This window comes from Dreissena polymorpha, chromosome 11 (genome assembly GCF_020536995.1).
Source record: "Dreissena polymorpha isolate Duluth1 chromosome 11, UMN_Dpol_1.0, whole genome shotgun sequence".
NCBI classification, from domain to species: Eukaryota; Metazoa; Mollusca; class Bivalvia; order Myida; family Dreissenidae; genus Dreissena; species Dreissena polymorpha.
The window spans coordinates 22,208,290-22,233,299 of NC_068365.1; the positions used below are offsets into that span (position 1 = coordinate 22,208,290).

At 34.5% G+C, this 25,010-nt stretch overlaps 1 protein-coding gene across 1 annotated transcript; it reads right to left on the minus strand.

Moving 5' to 3' along the window:
• Positions 1 to 276: 276 nt before the first annotated feature.
• LOC127849679 (catalase-like) lies at positions 277 to 17,278 on the minus strand. Its single transcript, XM_052382426.1, has 12 exons — positions 17,222 to 17,278; positions 15,944 to 16,115; positions 12,247 to 12,357; positions 11,742 to 11,872; positions 10,282 to 10,332; positions 8,904 to 9,083; positions 7,117 to 7,306; positions 6,544 to 6,698; positions 4,740 to 4,878; positions 4,039 to 4,193; positions 2,612 to 2,779; positions 277 to 312 (listed from the first exon to the last, which is right to left on the minus strand). The coding sequence occupies exons 1-12, from the start codon at positions 17,276 to 17,278 to the stop codon at positions 277 to 279; spliced, it is 1,545 nt and encodes a 514-aa protein (XP_052238386.1).
• Between the last annotated feature and the right edge of the window lie 7,732 nt (positions 17,279 to 25,010).

Consider the following 25,010-nt stretch of genomic DNA (forward strand, 5'->3'; position numbering starts at 1 on the left):
ATATACTATCAAAGTGGAGGTCAATTCAAACATGATTTTATTGCAATTGTTTCGGTTATATTATGACAAAGATGTATAAAAAGCAATACGATCATAAAACCTGTACGTATTCGTGATAAAATGCTTATTACAAAACCCTTATCACCATACAATAATGCTGAATGACGAATAGTGGACATGTAAATATGAATAATGTAAATAGAAACTTCAACCCAATATGTATTGGTTACATAAAAGCATTATTTACTGCTCTAACATTAATAATTTCATGATTGATCATCCCATGTTTGACTGTGCTGACACGCTTGTAACCTGAAAAATACAACAAGCACAATTATATTGTCAATAATCAGCATTTAAATATGCAATATAATATACATAAACATAGTTCCACTTATTTGACAATAACATTTTGGAAAAGAGCTACTATTAACAGTTTTAATAATTTGTATAAATATCTAAAGCAATTATATAAAATGACTAACAGAAAGAAAATCATTTATTGTACTAAATGCATTACTACACTTTAAACAAAAACACACATGTGTTTTTTATATCCCTTATTTTGCATGTATTTGTTCAAGCATGTATACCAACTTATCCAGCCATCTGAAAACGGCAATTACTATTACTATAACTAAAGTATAAGTGACAGTTGTAAAACAGGCAAGTATGGAATACGCTTAGGCTGCCAATTCCACATCCTCGATATATCACAGGACTATTTTTGGTGGTAAAGCACAAACACAATCTTAGCTATCTTAATACATTTAACAAACAACTGTTCAAGTCAAATGATTTATCTACAAGAAATTTCCGAAGCTAAAAAGGTATGACACAAGCCGACTGTTCAAACATTTATTTACTTCAAATTCATTAACGCATATGTAAAAAAACATTCTGCAGTGACTGTTTACTTGCATAGAATTATGAACATTAATACGTTCGATAAGATATTCTATAACAGGTTTATCCATTTAAATCAAAATTAAATACAATTTATGTTTGACATGTGTTATCAGCAGGAGAGAGATATTAAAATAATAAACATGAGAACAGCAATGTCAGCAAAATTGTACATTGGTAAAAAGCCTGATATAACTCCATTGACCCAATGCAACTATCACTAATTAATTAATATAAATAAAAATAAATTCACTACTTACTGTATCCAAAAGCTTATCTAAGCTTCAATCTTCACCTGAACAAAATGTTTTAAAGTCTTTACTTGCATACTTATCTAAATCGCATGGATAATTCAACACATTCAAGGGGGTTTGATTAAGGCTTAAGATGTTCTTTTGGAAATATCATAATATTATGTTACTATCAAAGTAAATATAATCTTCTAAAAATAACAACAGTCATGTAACTACGTGTATATTCATGTTGACAGCATGTTGAAAGGAAAGACTGGTCTTTAAATCTGATGTCCAGAAATGGGGATAATGTGCAACATATTCTCTCCAAATGAAGAACATGAGAGACGTGTTGTTTTTTAAATTGTAGTTGAAGTAAGCTAAGTCTGCATGAGCTATACTATGCCCACATTTTCACCTCCCAAAGTCACCTTAACGTTAAGGCCAATGATACTAGTCTTGCCGGACGCTCGATCACCACAATCTCCACATATTTTGGTAAGTTATTATTAAAAAAAGTCTTATGAATGAAAGTCATTTTCCAGATAAGCTGCACTGTTTTCGTATTTGCACTTCATACATAAATTTGAATTTATAAAGTATGAACTTGACCTTTGATCTAGGGACACGGGCCTTTCACGAGAAAAAACACATGCTGTACATTTCTTTTCGAATTGTCTACTGAATGATGTTTTAACAGTCTGGACAACCTATATAATGACTTTTTTTCGCAATTGACCTGTGTGAAAATGACCTTTGCGCCACAGGACTCACACCCATAAGGCATCTCCACATGGTGAACATTAAAATAGTTTTAAGATTGCATGATACACGATGAAATTACAGAAATCTGACAAGATGTATGCCCATATCTGAAATATAAGCATGAACTTATAAAATTATTTATGATCATCTAAAAATATAAAAAGGAGTTCTGAAAATGTGTTCTTTTCACCGGTGAAAATAACAATTTGTTCTTTTCACTGCTATTCTTTCACTGCAGAAATGTCAAATGTTATCATTAGTTATAAAAGAAAGAAGAATCAGAACAATCACAACTTCTGATGCATTCATGCACATACCATAAACCACCAACGTAACAGCTGTATCAAACTGATAGAAGAACATTATACGTAATGCAAAAAAACAGGTATGGATAGGAGAGGTCTCCAAAATCAACATTCTAAATGTAACAAAAAGCATAGCTTAATTTCAATATTTATTTAATCAAGTGTTTAAGAAAGGAAGCGAAACTAAATTTGTATTCCTACGTTAAAACGTAGAATGTGTACAATGCTTTCCTAATTGGAGCTAAACGTGTTATAAAATAAATCACAGTAAAATAACTAAGTTCTGTATATTTCTCTTTTAAAAGCCAAAACTACCAATCTGGCAATGTCTCAGATAGCTACAGTAACGGATAACCCAACTGAAAAGCTGAGAATATACATAAAACACAAAGGTGAACATACCTGTTTCTGTGCCTTGAGCTTGTCAATCTTCTCTTGTATCAGCTGTCCGTAAACTGGGTCGGCGCTGGCAAAGTTGCCGATGGCACGCTTCTGAATGAAATCTTGTGCCCCAATCAGGTGACCCGCAATGTTGGATGTTAGATTCTCGCGGAGAGCAGGCGAGAGGACCTGAAGAAATGAGGGCTTGTACAAATGACCGCAATTGTGTTTGAATATACTAAATGGACGGCCTCTGAAATGCTAAAGTAAATGTCTTCGATTTTTCCCTTAATTTTTAATGTGAAATAACCCGGTAAATTTAAGCAATGGTGTCTTAAAGAACACACTTCATATTTAACCTTCCGTTAGTTATGTTTTCCTCTTTAGGTCGTCAATGGGATAAACACAACTAGATGGATTGGTCAAATGAAAGAAAGCCCTTGTAAATAGTCTAGAGGCTACGTTGAGTTAAACATTTGTCATGATGCTATCACTGGCATATTTGACATTGTGTCATGCGTTGACAAAAACTAGGTCACTTAGGCACATAAAGTTAAATGTTTTTGGGCAATATAGGACACATTTTTTGCCGAACCCTGGAGATCACATTTATTAAACGATCTCGTTCTGCATATTTGAAACTTATATATATATATATATATAGAATAGTTCGAAACTGAGTTAGATGTGGTCAACAACTAGGTCACAGGGTTAATTCAATCAAATTGTTATTAATACTCTTGAGGCACGAGGCAACAATCAATGTTCAACCTTCGTTAAACATAAATGATAATTAATAATAAATACTTTGTTTAAATGTTATATCGGCCGCAGTCGATTTTAAATCACATGAGGTCAAAAACAAGAACACGGAGTCAAATTTTAAATAATAAAAAAAAGCGTTAGAACCCTCTTAATGCCAAATTTACTTCCCAAACTGTATAACATTTACTCAGAATCTTTATGTTTCTATTGATATCTCGGCATGTTTGACACTATTTTTTTCGAGTCAAAAACAAAGTCACTCAGTCAAACTAAAGAGAAAGTGAAATATGGTTCCTATTCATTCACAAAATGGCCGCCATGAGGCAAAGCAGTTTTCCTTTTTCCCTTGGTGAACCCATTTGAATATGTGGCTAAAGTCTCTAATGAGCCCATTAAGGCATTTGTGCTCTCTCGTCCTCACATTAACCCAGATTTCTAGGTTTGTTTCCCACTAGGACACTTGCTAAAATGAAAAATATATGTAAAGCCTAGGCTTGACCGTTAGAGATAATTGTGTATCAAATACCGTAAAAGTACAAACGTTTCTTACGATATTGACGTGGATAGACATAGGTAAAATACAAAGTGATCAGTAAATTCGATAAATAGCAATTGTTCGAGTCATGTTTGGGTAAATTTATAACAATGCAATATAATATCCACAACCTAGACAGAATGCTTACCTTGTTAAAGAATGTGCCCACTTGCGTGAAGTTGTCATCGTCTGTGGTATTATAGCGGCCAACCTGCCCGATGGAATACTTGTCCATATGCTCCATCCATTTCTTGTCGTCAATTGGTCCACTGAAACTGTTTGGGAAGTAGTTGGGCGCACCTCCTGAAAAACAGTAGTTATTATTTTGTAAATTATCATTTAGTAGTGGTTTTGAGAAAACATGTATTTAAATCGCCATTAACTGCTGAAGTGTACGTAGACTATTTAACTGATTTTTTTTTATCACCGACAAACATTTGCAGTATTACGTTATTAATAATCTACAACTATCCAATGTAATTTTCAAAACGCTTATTTTCTCTAAATTGTAAATGCACGTTCCATACACATTACTTGTGATAACTGACAGATAAACAAAGACAGCAATTATGTTTAGTAACACAATTGGGTCTGATTAACCAGTTCATTTACGTGTTTTCGAGACATGTTCAACACTCATTGCCACTTTTATTCAACTTCTGAACTCGTTACAAATCAAATATTACCATTAAGATATGCATTAAGATAAAATTTAGTGGACAAAATTTAATTTTTTACTACCAAATATAGAAAGACACGTATTGTTTACAATTCTTAAAGTGATGAATAAGATTTCACTCAAGTTTTTTTTTGTATTACACGGCCGCAGGCGAAGAACATTTTACTCACCTTGGTTATCATTAACCGTCTGTGGTCCATCTCGCTGGTAGTTCCTCAGGCGAGCGTTGTACGGACAATTTACAGGAATCTGCAGGTAGTTCGAACCCAGGCGGTGTCGATGGGTGTCCGGATATGAAAACAGTCGACCCTGGTTTCAGAAAAAATATTTTTGTATAAGTTCAATTTTACCTGTATTCCTAGTTTGCATATTTCATTTATCCTTTCATTGGCTATTTTTTTTCCAGAATGTTATGAACAATACCATGATTTAAACCAGCAATTACAGCGTACCGTAAAATAAAAACAGTTTACTTGTCATGTGTCCATGACATTGGACTATTAAATGAAAGTTTGTGATTTAAGTTATAAACCTTAAGAGGCTGTGAGATTGGACTTAATCCAAACAAATAATCTAAATCAGTTCATAAATTTAATTTATGCTGAAGTGTACAATAGAATATTTATATTTTTGACCAAAAGAGATGTAGCATGGTGCATATATTAATACAATTTGCATAAAGGTCGCAGTGGCGAAGCTGATACAATTGCCCCTACCCCAGGGTCTACCTCTACCCAAGAATCAGCAGGAACCTGGACTTACCTACAATATATTTTCAGGGCTTGACTCCACCAAGGAAGTATGCGGAATCTCGTCTAGCCTACAACATCTTATCAAGACTTGCCTCAACCGTAGATATGCAGTGGGGATCGCGGACTATCACAACATCTTGTTAGGATTGCCTTTTACCCCGTGATCTGCAGGGACCTGGATTTACCTACCGCATTATGTCAGGGTTTGCCTTTACTGCTGGGATCAAGTGGAACCTGGTCTTATCTTCAACATATTGTCAGGGCTTGTCTCTACCCTAGTAATTAGGTGGGATATCGGAGTCGTACCAACACCATCTTGTTACGACTTGATTATACACCAGGGATCAGCAGGGACCTTGTCTTATCTACAGCATCTTGTTAGGGTATGTCTGTACCAGAGATATCAGCAGGGACCTGGTCTTACATTCATCACCTTGTTTTGATTTGCCTCTACCACAGGGATCAAGTAAGACCTAGCCAAAATTACTAAATTTTGTAAGGGTTTGCCTCTACATCCGATAAACTTTGACCTGGTCTTTCAGACAGCATCTTTTATGGGTTTTCCTCTACCGCAGAGATCAGATGGTACCTGGTCTTACATATAATGTGTTGTCAGACATAAAAACTACCCCAAGAATTAGCAGTGACCTGGTCTTACCAGAAAATGATAGGACATGCCTCTACCCGATGAATTAGGTGGAATATTGTTTGGACTTGCGACTACGACAGGGATTCGATATGACTTCTACTTTTCCTACAATATCTTGTCAAAGCTTGACTCTACCTTTGTTATCTTATTGGAACTTGTCTTACCTAAATCCTATTTTCATGGATTGCCTTTACTTTAGTTAACAGGTGGAACCTGGTCTTACAACATCTTGTCAGTGCTTGCCTCTACCTCGGGGAACAGCAGGGACATTGTCTCACTTGTAACATCTTGTCCGGGCTAGCTTCTACCCCGGGTAGCAGTTGAAACTTTGTCTTACCTGCAGCATCTTGTCGGGGCTTTCCTCTAACAAAGATATCACGTAGGACCTGGTATTACCTGAAGCATCTTGTCGGGGCTTTCCTCTAACAAAGATATCAGGTTGGACTTAGTCTTACCTGCAGCATATTGCCAGGGCTTGCCTGAAACAAATGTATCGGGTGGGACCCGGTCTTACCTGCAGCATCTTGTCAGCGCTTGCATCTAACCCAGATATCAGGTTGGACCTGGTCTTACCTGCAGCATCTTGTCGGGGCTTGGTTCTACCCCGGGGATCATATGGGATGGGCTGAAGGCAACCTGCTCTACCTCGGCAAAGTAGTTGTTGGGGTTGCGGTTCAGCACCATTCGGCCGACAGGAATCAGCGGAAACTCCCCTTGGGGCCAGATCTGTTTATAATAGCAGAAGTTGTTAGTGAGTGCCATTCATAAGTTGGAAACAAGTTCAATGATTTCTAAAAATGGTGTTATGTTATGTGAGGTTAGCATTATCACAAAAATCCTAGGAATTAATACTCTAAGCACGATTCTCATCACTACCACCAAGACCAAAACCACATGAATCCCCAATAACACCACCACTGCAACCATGCCGAATCATCTTGATTATGAAAAAAATACTTAAACATCATCATCATCATTATAATTGTCAAATTAATTTCATTTGTCAATATCTCTGTGAATAATACAACTTTACAGCTGACAAGATACATTAAATATTTATTTCCTTACCCATATTTTTATCAAAATTTCGTTAAAATGACAAGAGCAGTGCAGTATATTACAATAAAAATTGATATGTCCTGAGCTTAGTTAGATCGAAGGGGTTCCAGCGGAACTGCTCAGCCTGCTCGTAAGTCATGACTTGGATCTTGAGGCTCCACGAGGGGTAATTGCCATCGGCGATGGCGTTGTAGAGGTCACGTATCGAAAAGTCGGGGTCACTGCCGGCCAGCTGTGCAGCCTGCTCAGCAGACAGGTTCCGTATGCCCTGGTCTGTCTGAAATTGTTAATTATATTAACTTAATGCAGATAGATCGAGGCTTGACATGTTAGTAGCCTACCGGTAATTACAAGTACCAAAGCACTACTCGTAGTACAGGTCAATTTATTAGCTCCCTTTTAATATGATTAACATGTCCCAATGACCATGTCACACTTTCCACAGGGCCTGAAAATATACGATTTCAATGGCAGGACGTTGTATTCACCAATGCTGTTTTGTGAAGAAATAGTGATTATGTCAGTCACGGATGTAAAATAGCCCTTAAAAAGTTAAAAAAAAATATTCCCTTTGTTTAAATACATTATATAAAGTATCCACGGAGTATTGAAAAATAATAAATTAATTAAACAGCATGGACAACACAAAGACATCATTTATTCCATTAATAACACAAGTAAATAATAAGTCTGTGAAATACGGGAACTAGAATTAGACATATGCATGGGTTAACGAAAAGGTGTTTCTAAAATTATGTGATAACTTGTAAATTATAAAGTGTTTGGCAAAAACTGGTTAAGTAAAAGAACGAAAATCGTGTCCAAGCCATATTGCATGCCATTCAATGACCATTATTGTCGCGTCTGGTGGGATTTGGAAGGTAATTGCACTTGACCTCCGTTATAAGCTATATTTTTGTCAGACTGTTTGGTGATAAAAATAGGTTGAATAAGAATCCCGAAACCGAAAAGTGTGGACAGACGTACGGACTTACGGACGTGCAGTGTGTAAATTATATGTATCCCGTTGACAGCATTAACAAAGTAACATGTGGGGCGTGGGCAGTTTTAATGACGTTTTCATGGTTAAAAAACATTTAAAAAGACCACAAATTGAAACGATGTTTAACTCCAAAGTGAGCTATGATTCCTGATATAAATGTTTATAGGTCATTAGACGTTTCACTGTATAATACGGAGATATATTTCGACTCGCACACAGTTTGAAATCATTTTGGACGAGCCGTCAGGCACACTGCACAGTTCAAAAGTCAAATCAGGTTTTTATTCTATATCCAATTCTTCGAAATTTTCGAAATCCGAAATTTCCTCGTCCGTCAATATCTTACCAAACGACAACATAAACAAAACAAAACTCTTCAAATTAAACAGACTCTTTAATTGCATCTATGTTTTTTTTCAAGACAAGCGCCCTTGTGAATCAATTATTGTACTTTCGGACACTCTTTCGCGGTAACGGCCTTTATCGTTATGAAACAATTGCTTTGTGCACTTGTACTCAACTGTACAATATTGAAAAAATCTGACTTTTTGGATCCAATATTGGACGGTCACGTGGTACATTTGAAGAATGCCAATTGGATGAGTTTATTGGATATATAATAAGTGTTATTATTCTAATATGTAAGTATACATGCATTATTTGACCATATGGGTGTGGCATGTTTTGATCCGACTCTACGATTGACGTCAACTAAAAAAGATTTTCCCGATGCATCACGTCCCATTGACCAAGTCACCCTTCAAGTGCTGCTGGTGGTGGTGGTGACGGGGTGGGGTTGTAAAGACATTGGTAACTTACAATTAAATCTTGCTTCTTATACGGCCCTTAAACACAGCAGATAATGCCTTACCTTGAAATGAAACTTGCAGTATACGGCTTCACCGTCCTTGTTGACGAGCTTAAACGTGTGACTTCCGTAGCCGTTCATGTGGCGGTAACCGTCTGACGTGCCCCGATCTGAGAAGAGGAATGACACCTGGTGGGTTGTCTCTGGTCGCAGGCTGATGAAGTCCCAAAACATGTCCATGTCCTATAATATTCGTTATCTGACATGAACTTAGCCATTTAGAAATAGGGATTAAGACATATCCGACAGGGTAGTACCAGATAAACCTCTGCATCCGTACAATCAGATGCAGCTATAACGTCTGATAAAGGTAGCTCCTGACAGAAGTGCTAGATGTCGCAAACTGGTCAGGAGCTGCGCTTTTCGTATATGGCATTATACCAAGTTTTCACGACGCTGCTTAAAGCAAAGTCTACAAAATGTTCTTTTGTCCGTTTACATTACTTTGCATTCTTGGCAAGTGGTAATAAAAATGCATGTTTTTTACAGTTGTACCCAAAACAGTATAGATCTATTGCCTAACTACTGTATACTTTATGCAAAAATGGTGGAATTTTAACTCTTTTCCTACAAGTGTCATTAACGTTTGACTGTGACAGGTTTGTTACATTTGAAAGCAAAGATTTTTGTGAAACATGTAAGTCTCCCCGACTGGCAGCCAAACCATTAATGTGATATTGCTTATAAGAGTTTTGTTTGAAACGTGGAAGCTTATTAGATTCATTTACGTGCATTTACGCTACTAAAACATGCGCTTGTGCACATAGTTTGGTGAACATGTGGAAATTGTTAATTTGTTATAAAGTGGAAATGTGTTTTCAAAGCTCATTTCACCTCGGTCCTTTAGCTTATGATTTCCAATTGGGTATGGGTCTTTATTACATTTTATGAAGATGTGCACCATATACATAACAAGCAGGAGTGTGGATGTTAGAAATAACATTCCTTTTGTTAAAACAAATTTGAAGTAAAATATTAATGAAAACAATCCAAAAACTTATTTAGACAATTATGAAAAGCATTTTGTATGATTACCTTTAGGTGTCAAAGCGCATACATTTCAATGTCCACAAATTAAATTTTCACCGCTCAGTGAACTTCACGATTTATTATTCTACTGTACTATGGGTACATTTCATTTCTTTTGTGTTGTAAATGCCAAAATTAAGAAACGAATGCGTTGTCTTACCGAAGAACGTACAACAATTGGAAGCGACAACTGAATTTCGTAAAACAATTACCGTATGATCAGTACGCCTCTTAAAAAATACTCGTGAAAATGGTAGGCTTCTTTAAACATGGTGTTGTGCTGTAAAAGTTACATTTGATGTTTAAATACGAGTAGTTCAAGATTTATGAGATTACCAAGAGTCATACTGACCTTCAGGTGAGTCTGTGGGTTCCTCTTCTGTGTGTGAAGGAAGCTCGCAAACTGAAATACAACAAAAACAGTATCCGTTGTTAAAAACACAACTAACAATATCTGTCAGAGGACAGCGCTCTCGAATGTTCTTCTTCTTGTCACAGTTTCCGGCTTCATTTTCTAAAACAAGTTGTTTGTATAGTTTAAACTTCATTTAAGTGCGTTTTTTATCAAATATTTTTGAAAACCATATTTAACAAAAATAAATTTCGGAATTTGCCTGTTGAACTTGACCCGATTCAGCCGTTATAAATTCAAAGATGAAGTATCAATTCAATGAATTTATGCTTGCAGATTCATGTCACAATCTAAATTATTAAACAAGATGTTAAGCTCAAACCATTTCTATATTCATGAACATTGACTTTTCGCACTTATCCTATTTGTAGTCATTGGATATAAGGTATCAATTTATGGAGTTTGATTACTATGCTCAATTAAATTTCCAGTAATTGAGTGCAAACAAGTATTTAATATGTATTTAACATCGACACCACCAAACCAAAAATTATTGTTAAAGGGTCCAAGAAATAAGAAAAGCTTCTAGATACAAAAACCGACATGGAGCTAAAAAATGACGCTTTGTAATGAATAATTAACAGAAGCAGGAGCCCATAAGAGTAGTTGTTCCTTACCAATCTCAACGCAGAGTTTTCGGCCCGTAGAATAACTACCTTTGATAAAATGAAGAGAAAACTGAATGGCAAGAGTCAGTTATTAGATATGGTCGAAACTCAGCTCAACTAAACTTACATATTAAACACACTAATATTTTGATTATGTCTGGTTAAGATGAAAAATTAAATAACTAGACATGTGTCACAGACACTGGTGTCCCCACAATGCACTTGTGTACACGGACAAATCTGTTAAATATTCTTCGGTTTATACAAAAACTGGTCGCAGTCCAAATTCCTTCCATTATGATCAACTACACAGTTACCTGTGATAATTAGAAAATAAACAGCCAGTTAGAGGAGTTGAAAACACACAATTTTTAAATTATATATTTAACGTGGAAACAACTGATAATTGACCATAATTCTGCAAAAACTCGCAGCGAAAACTTCAAATCTTTATGATCATCTTCACATTACAATAATTCAACTGTGAAAGTTTTTTCAGCCAATAATCGACACTTTTCAACTAATATATATTTTTTCCTCACATGCTGATTTATAACAACAGTTAAAGGTTGTTTTTTTAATTAGCTATTAAATTTATCTCCATATCCAGCTTTCTGGTGTTGAACATTAGCTTATATATAGAAACAAAAAGTTTTTTAATTTTAAAGTATTTGTTGAAGGCAGAAACAAAAACCAACATAATTCACAATTTTAGTCTAAACGACGAAGTGTTTCCCTTACAAAGCGCCCCGGCACCATTCCCGTAATGCTGAAAAATATTTTCAGTCTTACCATGAGTGGGTCTCGGATAAAGAAGATGGGTGTATTATTGCCCACAATGTCCCAGTTCCCTTCCTCCGTGTACATCTTCACAGCGAACCCTCGAGGGTCACGTGCCGTGTCTGCGGAGCCTGACTCCCCTCCTGTTACAATGACAAAATAGGTTACTGATCTAGAAACATGTATTCATGTGTCTCATATATAAAGTACGACGTGAAAGTACATGGACAAGATAACAATTAAAATTTGCATACATTGTTTTTATTTTGCAGTATCGTGCATCTGTTTCTATTGAAGTAACAGCAACCATAATAAATACAACAATAACAGGTTCCATAAAGATTATAATGATGATAATGATGTTTTGTTCAACTTCAACTACATTTTGATTTAAACCAATCACGCCAGAGAAGTGTTTCCGACGAATCTGTTTAACAAGAAAGGTGTTGATCTTAAATTAAGGAATTGCATGCACATATATCCATTCATTATTGGTTTCTATCTTATTTTTGCTCACCGACAGTAGAAAATCGAACAACCAATGGCGTCTTCTTTCCGACAAACTCAAATGGCTTGAGTTTTGTGTACTTGGTGACATCATGAGTACACTCAAAGTATCCAAACGCACCTGAAAGAATTGAACATCACCAACAAAGCATGAATTTTTTTTTTTTTAATTAAGAATGGGAGTTGTTATCATATCATTTGATCCGCTGCATTAATCAATACTTTTAACATTATATCGTCATGGTCACTTCTTATGAAAATGTTAAAACCATTAAATTGTATTTTAAATAAAGTTTCGTCACATCAACTCATAATGTTCAATATTTAGACTTTAAAAGTATATTTTAAACAGAATCAATTGCTTACGATCTGTTTACGCAGCATGTTTTGTGATAAATAATTTTAGAGCTACATAAACATACTGTTAAAAAAGTAAATTTAATAGACGTAAGTGTTTAGATAAAAAAAGAAAATGATCCCAAACCAGAAGACAAAATACGAAATCAAGGAGCGTATTTTAAACATACTCAAACAAACGCACAACCTTTGAATGTGTAAGATGTCAAATCCTATTTCTGCCATTTTAGACAAACCATAACCATGTTGCGTAATACACTTTTGTCAGCATTCTTCGATACCACAAAAATGTATTCATTACCTTATTTATGAAACCGTGTTCTTAGTTAATATTTTAACCATTCTAGATTTTAAAAGCCCTTGTATAATTACAGTATATCAAATAAGTTCAAACCACTTTTTTACGTTACCCCAACATAGTCCATTCGTTATGTTTAATTAATGTTTGTATGGTCAAATTCGAAATTCGGAACCATATAAATTGAACCTTAGTAACATTAAAAACACGTTCATTATCAATGTTATTGTAATTGTCAACCAAAGACAAACACATGTCCAAATTTTATTTACAACGATGCAATTTTTCCAAATCCTAATGGCTCCAACATTTAAAATTCAAAAGTAAGTAACTCATTTATCTTATATATTAACCATAAAAATAATATAAAAGATATAAAAACAATTTCTAGCATACACTTTTTGTTATCAGGAACATTCATGATAAGATGTTTTTCTCAATAACAGTTGATGATCCAACATCAAGTAACACAATGAAAGTTACAGATATAAATATAATGTGATTTATTTTAGCAGAACAATATTGGTATACTCAACAAGCTACTGAGCTACTTTTATTAACATGTTCAAATGTCCTAAACAACCGAGAGTAAAACTGTTTATATAAATGAATATTATCATGTAAACAACTTTGTAAAGTTAGTCATTAATAAGTGCGTATAATCAGTTTGCACATTATACATTAGGTTATTGCTTTCACAAACGCATGTCTACATTACTGAGCTTTTTTTCGAATCGGGAAAATGAAATTTTACTGGATAAATCTTAATAACCTAAGTTTGAAGAAAATGAAGAGACACATTTTCACAATGAACAAATCTGAGACTAAACAATGTCTGACTGCCGTTTCCAACAGCATTACTTGACTTGTTAGTCTATACCTATCTATGCTACATTGATTGCATCAAATGCTTTAAAGGCTCTATAAAGGTCACAAATCCAATTATTATGCATATCAACTGGTCTAATTTTTACCGGATTTCAGTTACTCTTGCATAAAAACTGCTAATAACACAGCTTAGGTACAACGTTGTCAAGAATTATGGAATGTAAGCCCGTTTCATAATTGGAAGAAATGTTTACATTTTTGCAACTAACGTGATGTGTAGCCTCAGAGCGTTGACATATGTTAATCAAAGTACTGACAGTACTGGTGTGACGATGCTTTTGAAGAGGATGGATATAAAACATCAATTTAAGTCTATCTATATCACCACAATTGTGTATGTTGATACGAACATTTGGGTACGATAAAAAAATTGGGTACGAAAATTTTGGGTACGAAACAAAATTTGGTACGAAAAAAATTTGCGTACGAAACAATTTTGGTACGAAAAAAAGTTTAGGGGTACGGGGAAGTAGTACCCGTGGGTAAGTTGACCCATTGAGCGAAACTGAGGGCGGGTCACATTCTTGTTCATTGTTGGCAATACCTTCATGATGATTCTCGTAATCAGGTATGAGCACATAGCCGGACCATGTGAGCTCAATCGTATGAGCACTTGACTATTCGAGTTCGCCCACGAACATATGGAAAAGTTAACTAATAGCGAAATGACCTTATACATGTATATGCTGCAATCTAACAATCGAACGAAATATCAAACATGGTATGTTCACTTAGGTGGTTGTGTAATTTCTGTTAGAATATCGTATTCAATATGTAAATTTTAAATGATTGTGCCCGCACTTGAGTTTGTTGCCTTGTTTGAGTCTATACGTGCCTAGGCTGCACCCAGTCTGTGTATTTGTGTTTTTCCAAGGTAATAAGTTACCTCCGCGCTGAGGCTGCATAATGTTGGGACCCGGAGTGTGTCCAGCACTCCTACCTAATAAGATTAGATTGACGACAGTTGGGACAAATTTTGAATGATAGCTGCAATCTCCAGCTATTTGTTTTGTACTGAAATACTTTTTAATTTTTTATATGGCCAAATGCTGCGGGGGGGGGGGGGGATGAGATTATCCGGAAAAAAACACCTGTCCGGAATGGTGACCACAAAACAGACAAAAGATAACATTGCGCCGGGAGCGGGAATCGAATCGGTGTCGTAAAGGTGAAAAAGCGAACGTCCTTACCACTGCGCTAGCGGGACGGACAATTACGCAAAGAAATGTTGTTATATCTATATATATCATAGCAGTGCAGCGTTAATAATTTGCAGGTTCGAAATTGTTCGCATTCTTTAGTTTTGTGATCACGTAAAAAGTTAATATTACATGTTTTTATCGCAATTTATTTGCTAAATCGAGAACAAATATCAAACAAAATAGAGAAAATATATAGTTGTTTCATTTTTCCATAAAAATAAAATGGATGTAAAATTACTAATTTTAAATTAACGTTCTGATACACTTATTGAATCTGTTTCCCCACGATATGCTGTTCTATTAATATTTACCTTTATCAACACGAACGAAAACTCTGCTAGGAGAATGTTATCAATGAAAATCAACGAGCAATCTCCTACGCAGTGGCGAATGCCAAGGGAAGTAACTGAAAAATCGAGTTATCTCAATCGGACTGGCTCGGTCTTTTACATAGGTCCCAATTGTGAAGAATTTTTTTACTGGTTATCAAACCTTAGACGACGCTGTTCCAGCATCGTCAAAATAGCCGAAAGAAAATTCAATTTTAATTCTATTTTAACAACTTTTTACCAGCAGAAAGTAACTTATTAGATCACTACAGACGTTTTGACCATTTAGAAGAGACCTACATGTACTTTGTGAGTGATATCGGAAAACGTTAAAAGTCATCGTTATATTTTTGGTGACCTATATATATATATTGTTTTTTGAAAACCTTTATAAATAAAATAATAAAAAAATATTTAAAAATCTGTAAATAATTACGTATCTTCACCTTTATAGAGCCTTTAAGCTTGTTTAACACTCTTAAAGTTAATTTACTAGACATAACCAGCGCTTTGTGTCTTGTGAGAATATCTGAATAATGCTTTGAACACATATGTGGTAGAATCGAACCGGATTATCTATAGGCGGACACATCATAGATTATGCAACCGCATACTAATACTTAGGCTGGTTACCTCCCCCTTTTGCATGTACCACCCTCTCTGGGATCCTCTCCCTATTGAAGTGTGCCATCTCATCAGTGTATACGAAATCCTGCATCAACAGGGGACCGCGTGGCCCCACAGTCATTGAGGCTGTTTTGTTACCCACCGGGGAGCCGATACCGGTTGTCAAGGTGTCTGTGCTCTAAAGATATATTCGAATTAAACTCAAGCGAAATGTCAGGGGAACCCTTCCATTGTTATGCCCCACCCTTTATACATATATATGGCATTATTTCCTATTGTTGCTCCATGCTTTTAAAATATGTCCTTTCCTTTTGTATATGACAATTTTCTTATATCATGTGGTCGTTTGCTATTGACAATTTTCATAGAATAACATATGTTTAACTTCATATTACCATAACTTAGCTAAATAAAGAACCTGGAATATATGATAAATGGATGACTCAATATCCGTACTTAAGAGCGAATAGCACAATAAAGTCACGTACAATGTACAAAGTTTACCTTCAAACAATTTGATATGAAGAAGGTCGTCCCGCTCCTTGTTAAGCATCCCAGCCATAATTTAGTCTGGCTGAATCCCTATATATATTCTTTCCGTATCAATGCCCATATTTGTGAAATGTGTGTCGATAGCATGTGGTTTGATTTTGCAGGACTAATGTAACTTGACCCATTAAACATATGCATTTAGTTATGATTCTTTAACTAAACATGCAGTTAATGCGCATAATGGTATGCTAAGGCATATCAATGAACATAGGAGCGTTATTGTGTACATTGGGTATATCTGCAAATAATTTATTTTTTATCAATACAGCTGGAAAAGAAAAACAGCGTGAGAATGTTATATAATGAATCAATGTAGATGCATGAGAGAACATGAATTCATTTAACGTTAGTGCATAGCTTTAATTTTTGTACGTAGGGTATCATTCAAATATACTATTTCGTCTTAAATATTGTTAAATAAAATAAACCCTTTAAACCAATGCTGTGATTGACCGCCCATGGACAATTGTTGTTAAGTTACATAAGTTTAAAATTTTGTAATATAAACTAAAGTTTGGAATAATGAAAAATCTAAAGGAAGTTACAGTACACGAAATCCTTAGAGACAGAAACTATTAAATCATGTTATTTTAATTCATTCTAAATTGGTTCGCCAATAAAAGTATGAAAGCGCATTAACAACTTATCATTAACAGGATTCAGTATTTATAGTATCGGTTACTTTCAAACAAAATAATCCGTTTGAAAACTCACAGTTGCGTCTATACTCACCCCCTTAGCCCGTTTATACTCCTCCAGTTGATTCGATGCCTTGTCTCTGCCCGCCATACTTATGTGTTGCAAATTTTCAATCCGAAAATAAACACCAAAACTGACAAGTATTCGGGTTATATAGACGGGCTGATATCAGACGAGTTGAAGAGTAACTGAACTCGCAATGCAACAAAATTAAACCCCGCCCACTCATTGATTATATAAGATCATATTATTTTGATTTATTTGTTTTCATCGATTTTAAATTCGTCTGAGCACGTTTATTTCCGTGTTTAATTGACCCTTTGATCATAACAAATCGATTATCTCATGACAGACGAATAACTGATCATTAAACACAATTTATTCTTTCTTCATGTCTTCAGTAATTTAATGCTAAAATTTAATGGACTTATTCATTAATCATTTAAAAACACTTACCTATGTGCGTACGGAAATGATGCTGAAAATGTTGAGCATTACTTCTTTCATTGCCATACATACCATTTGCAGCGAATAGCTCTATTTACTGCGCTATGATCGTTTCATCTCCTTAATTGTGAGATGCTCCTTTATGGTAAGCCTTCACTAAATAATAAAAACAACACCATCATTTTTAACGAAGATAAAAAATATATTATTACGACAAAGCGATTCATTACATAGCTAACTCTATTTTTCCATTTTGCTGGACAGGACTTATTACTATCTTTATTACTCTCATTATTAATATCCATTATTGTATAAGATATCTGCATATTTCCTATAAAATCATTTTTTTGTTTTATTATTATTATTATTACTATTATTATTACAATTGTTGGTAACTACTGTTATTATTAGTACTGTTGTCATCATATAATAAATATAATTATTGAGATTAATGATCTCAATTGTATACTGTGTAAATGACATGATTAATATTTTATGTAAGTATGTCACCATTACAACATGTTCAAACTATCGCAAGGAAAAGACCCCCGATAATGTTGAAGAACTTCAGGTCTAACTCTTTTTCCATTATGTATGTAAGGACCAATATATATATTTGTACAATGTCATTATTTGGAAAAAAATATGTTTAAAGTAAAGTAATGCTAAAACATACTTAACTGTTGCTTCAATTAGACATTCAATGCATTATACAATTTACATTCAATACATTATACAATTTACACGTCGTTTGTCCAAAATATATAATTACACACTATATTGCATAAATAGTAGTCAGTAACAAAAATAAATAAAGCAATTACTTATTTTAAAATTTACTTCTTAACATTTAACAGATTTTGCGGGTACCGGTGAATTAAAACTACGTTATTACGTACATTTTTTTTATATTACGGCAATGTGCGAAACAACATAATTAAACCAGCAATTACGTTTTACCACAACGGGGGGTAATCAAATTAAAAATGAAATAAATATAGATTTATGAATTACAATACTATATATTTCCTCGTTATCACGAGTAAAGAGATGTCAAACTACATGAAGAGAAAATTAAATTAAAGGAATTTTAATTTTATGTAAAAAAATGAACAAAACATTCAATTAGCGATATGTACTTCGCTTTGTATAGGCCTTTTATGATATGGTTGATTCAATACAACTCTTGAACACGTTCGATCGCAAATGAACAAAAACAATACACAGGCACACCCATTGCCCTTAATAACAGTAACATAATTATAGGTAATACTAATAATAGGTATTGTTATATTTGTTATTAGATGTTTTGACGTAATTGTGCAATAAATACAACTGCTCATTTATAGATTTGTTATGTGAAAATGCCGGTGTTGTGTCTTAAGACCACCTTTACTCGAATGCATATGAATAACTCATATAAGTATATATAAAGATACAATTCTATTTATTAATATACAATTTTGGTACTTAATATTTTTTGCGAACATGTCAGTGCACATGCACGGAAAATCACTTATGAAAACAATCAACTGGTCTTTTATTTAGCATACTTCAAACATTAAAGTTAGAAGTATTTGTAACTGTTAGGTGTTGCTTATACGACTCCAACAACAATTAAAACAATAATCGTAAACGACTTCAATAACCACGAAATCTGTCGTACATCTATTGTTGACTGTCAATTCAGATAGACCTCATTTTATTCGTCGTAGCTGTTTAACCCAGCTTTTCACATTAAATGACCTTTACATAACGCCAGCAGTCTCGAATGAATATGCTCCATTTGTTGCATTGGCTGATTTGAGCATAATCCCCCGGAACATTTGCAACATCATCGCGTTGCTGTAGCATAGGATGTAACACTAATCATCGAAGGGGATATGCTGCCTTCTCTCTGTCTGTACGAAACATACAAGTTTCAATTACAAATTACCGATATATTCCATCCACAAGACTTTCAGGGTCAGTGCTGGGTCAGTAAAACGTCAGGGGAAGACAGAATGTACTATCAATAAACGCCTTATGTTGATAACACATTATTGCTTTCAAGATATCAAATAACACGAATTTTAGGGAATGAAATGAAAGAAAACCTTTCGGTAAATGCCATGTTCCTAACATTGTGAGACAAAATTACCGAACAAGTAAAGTGACCATGATATAATGGAAATCGTTTAATTATCTATCCATACAAGTGTAACGTACGCGATCAATCTGTCTGAATATCTTTCCTGCACGCGAATAGGCTACCGACATATACCAGTTTGCAATAAATCACACATTGTAACTATAATGTTCTATCGGAAAGAATCATGGTTTGATGTTCCATTAACAACACACAATAAGAGTGTTTAAAACCCGCGTCATGCTCAAATTGGACTTATGCAATATGTTGCCAGGATAGCTCCAGATGGATACAAATGTTTCGGATGTTGGCATGTGAGATGTGCTGACTTAGAACAGAACTCGGATGGATGCAGTGCGTTTCTCTATAAGGAAAGCGCATAAGTAGGTTGAATATATTTAGCAAATTGAACTTGCAATCCGGGCTTCAGTTAACAGAATTACCGGTTTTTTCTCGAAGCATGTTAATGTCGGGGAGCGAACTGAATCACCCTTCCCTATTGATGTTTCCCACCATTGCAAAAAAGTGTGGAGACACTGAATATTATGTTTCAAATCTAATGGAGAAGTCAAATGAGACAGCTTGTGGTATTTTAAAGACTTCTACGAAGAGCATGAAACGGAATTTCGATCTCCTGGTGCTGCCATATCCGTATGCAGAAGGTCATCACATAGTTATGCTGAAACTTCCTAGCTGAAAGGAAAAGTCAAAAGCAGTGTTATGTGCAAAAGGGACCAGGATTGATGGTCAAGAAGCTATCACCGTAACACTTTCGTGCACAGACCTGGAACTCTGTGTTGGGGGTGAACCACGATATGGTGATGTCATACAGGGATCATTGTATTGCGTAGGAAGGTTCGGTCGTGAATTCAACGCATGTAAACGCTTTCGAAATTGTTATTTTCTGTGTCATATGGTGTATTATTTAGTGTGATACATGTGAGACCTGGTACCAAATATCTTGTCCGGAAACCCTTGGAGAAAGTCAGACGCCATCCCAATTTCGACCAGTTTGCCATGGAGGTGGTTGTTGTAGTGGGATCGAAGCGTCACGTGGCGCATAAGCGGCTCTTCGTGATGGTGGCGTTGGAAAACCAATAGATTAAAACTTCAACATACCTTTTGAAGCAATCCAGTAACAGCTTGCTAAAAAATTTGGCTTCTAGCCTAAATTTATATTCGGCATATTCAAGACGCTTGACCAGTGTTTGGAAATTGAATCAACCAAAAACTTTGAAAGTAGATCAGAAGAGTTATTATCCAAGCCGTAACAGAAGTCATTCTGGTGGGATCAGGAGACGGTAAGATTCTAAGGTGAGTAAGTCCTTGATTAAAGCTTATCGGCAGCTAAGCTGATAATGTAATGTTACTGGGCCCAGATCCGGCCAAGTGTTCTGAACGTCATCGGTCCACTGTACATACAAGGTCAACTGTGTCCATAAAGGAGAAGACCCCAGCGAAGCTGTGTCCTTGTGGTGCTGGAAGAGGGCTGTTGAGAATTGTTTTCTTCCAATCTTTGGTGAAACCTATTAGCCTAGGAGCATTGTCACTGTTGCGGGGAGAATAGTCTGTTTCACTTTTTAGGGTTTGTTCACTCAGCGAGATTGGTGGAAATACGTCTGATCTGACAGGGCTTGTGCAGGTCAGACGACTCTGCATGTATATTGCGAACACAAAGCAAAAGGAACGTTATTTATGGTTAAAATGTGTGCTGTTTTATTCATTGAATTCGAAATACCGGTATTACCTTAAAAAAATGGTATTATGGTAACAGAAACTGTTTACATAAACGATCATTTTGCCATATAAAGACAGTGCATCAGCCTTTGTACGAACAAACGTTCGAGAAAGATTTAAAGATGGCGTCTCTTCAACCAATGAACGATACGTATATGTATATTATTTATAAAAAAGTTCATAAAAACGAAGAAGGAAGTAAGAGAACTATCATTCATCTTTAGTAAATACAGCTATTGAATAAGTTTACTCAAAAATGCAATCGTAAAATTCAATTAACTTATACTAAATTTAATGCAAATTGGCAAATAAAGAATGTGTGATCAATTGTTCGTTTAAATGGTTGGGATTTGCATATACGGATCAGCAGTTACACTACATTATTTTTGACAAACATTTTCATATTTTACCATTAATATAATATTACAAATGGCCGACTAATTGATACAATAACAAGTACAAACAGGTAAAATTCTGTCTATTTTCATTTAATCAACAACGTTTTCGTATTAAATGTCGGCGATCGAATTTACTGATTAATATAAATGGTTTCGTTATGTTTACGGCATTTTGTACATTTCAGTGAAAGTTTGTCTTGTAAACTAACGCATTCTTATTTAATGACTCACATTCTACTACCACCAGAAAATAATAATAAAATTCAAATAACGTGATACGACACGAATTTATCCAACTTAAAGGAATTTTGTGGTTTTATTTATGTAAATGCAAATTAATAAATGGTCGTTCATTAAACAGCTATGTATTCTCTCTAACGGCTTGTTAAACGGATGTGGTTCGAGTTCAGTTGATGGTTACTTTTTTCTTTCTTTAATTTTATTCTTGTTTTGTACTGTAGCTTTTTAGATCCAATGTTAACATTAATCAATATTAAGCATTTAATGACAAGCTTCAATACATGCTAAAATCTGTGAAAAGGTCCTTTTAAAGGCTGGGAATGGATCGAAAGCAAAACTCACACATTTCCCTATACACATACAATTTATAGTGCATTTAGGGGTATTCACAACAACGCAATAACATGTGATAGAAAAAATCTGCATTCATTTGAGATAAATTGATAACATGAATAGCATTTTAATTGTTATTTGCGGAGGTATGAATTTAGGTGTTGTTGTTTTAAATTCGAGACATTTTATGTGGTTTACTATATTGTTAAAAGTCTTGTTCTTATATCATCATCATGGACGATTGTACCTTTCACTTCGATTGGTTCACACTAAACCATTGAATTGATTATGTACTTTTCTTTCAAAATGTCGCGATAAGCAAGTGTATTGTTATTTATAAACTTGACATGTAATAAATAATGGCGTAATATATAATGCCGTTTTCAATAAATGATTGAACTGTTGTCAAACGGTAAACAAGCGTTTACATGCAAATTGCAGGTAATGAATCAATTTTTTAAGAATTTACTATAAAGAGATACTACCTACAAATTATGCATAAGATAAATGGCACAATAAACGTTATAAATGTCATGCTGAACGTTAAGCGTAATGAAAAACACATTACCGGTAAGCAATTTATTGATTTGTGGCTATGCACTACAATTGTATTACCAATTTTGCTAGTAATCAATCAACTATTGCGAATGTACTTACACGAGATGCCAATTACATGTACACCGCTTTATAAAAGAGATGTCTCTATGAACTTTTACAAAGAAGCAAATATACTGATGAAATTCTTAATAATGCTAAGAATAAACAATTCTCCCTTAATATCTCTAAGGAACAACCCAACGTTCTCAACTGTATAGTACATTATAATAATAATGGTATTTAAAAAGTGGTTAAACAGTATAGGGATGAATATAATCAAATATATCAAAGAAGTAACTAGTCAATTAAATGATGAACGTCTCAACAAACAAGTAAACGATAAAAAACACCAGACAGCGGAAGAAACTCTACAAAAAAGGTTTGAAAAAATACGGAACCACAACCCGGGTATCCTTAAGCAGTCAGACTTGTTTCATACTTATATTCAAACTCCCCAATTCTACGTATTGCCGAAGACACAGAGGCCATTTGATGACAGTTTTCTACTTTGAAATCCGGTCGGCCCATCGTTTCTGCATCCAGTAACAGCACGAAAAACAGCTCAAACTACTTAGACTGTGTCTTAAACTCAGCGGGGCAACATTCACCGTCGTATGTTAAATAATTATTCAATTCATGAAAAGACCCATACTATGGTACTGAAGACGTATCTTCTGTAAACACAAACATTCCAAAAAGTGAGAGCAAAGAAGCATGTTTTCTCAGCAAAGAAACTCTAAATAAGACTTTAAATGTTGACGACGTGAGCAAAGAGCTGCAAACGGTTCATAAAAATAATTGTTTTGATTTCAATGATCGAAGTAATTTACAAAGTATGGGTTCTGCTATGGCCATTTCTGTGTTACCGTATCATGCATGTTATGGGAAAATTTGAGAAAGATTTTCTCAGCAGTACGACTATATATATGATATGGACTTTAGTTGATGCCTTAAATAAATCTAATCAGTACATATACCCACAGTATATCTCAACAGTGCGTATCTTTCCTTGATGTATCTATATCATGAAGAGAATCTGACACTGTAATTACAAATATATTGTGCATTTTTACTTAGATTTTACATCAACTCACCTCATGTCCTGTAAACGGGGTATTCCGTAAAGTCAGGCTAAGCGATACAGACGTATTATGTATTTTACTGATGTATCTAATCAGTCCTTATTAATATTTAAATATTTTAAAAGTAGACATCATCCAACAAATATTAGTAAACATGGATTTTCCTAAGTGTAAATATGAGAAAGGAGAGTGAAATATGTGTCTCTCAGAGAAATACTAATTCAGTAATACCATTTACTGTTTTAACACATCATTTACAGTAACTGGTATTGCTAACATTGTACACAAAAACTGGTATTTGTAAAGATTATCAGAGAAGAAAATTGTTAAGTCCTTACATTCGTATAAACTGCATAAGAATATATGGAACAATCTTTAATGTTGTTCAGTGTCAAATCACAAAACTCAAATACATTTCTGTGGTAAATGTAACTAAAGATGTACGCATTGATATAATATAATTAATAAATTAATGTTCACAATTCAATTGTATTGTTACTGGTTTGTCCTATGATTTACAATTTGATGTTAATTGAACTTCACGTAATGTCATATATGTTATTACATGTACAAATTGTAATGAATAATATGTCGATAAAACAAACAGAATGTATCCCGCAGAATGAATAGCCATATATTTCATATCAGGAAATGGTCATATATTCTTATTTCATATGGTGCTCGACATTTAGGATCTACCAAAAATATTTGAACTTTATATGATATCTGTGTTGTACCTGGTGATTTTGTTTAAAATAAGTCTAGACCATTTATGCAAACAGACATTTTGGATTATATAATTAAAAAACAATGATTCCTAACGGTTAAACTAATAAACTGGCTTTGATATGTAGAACATT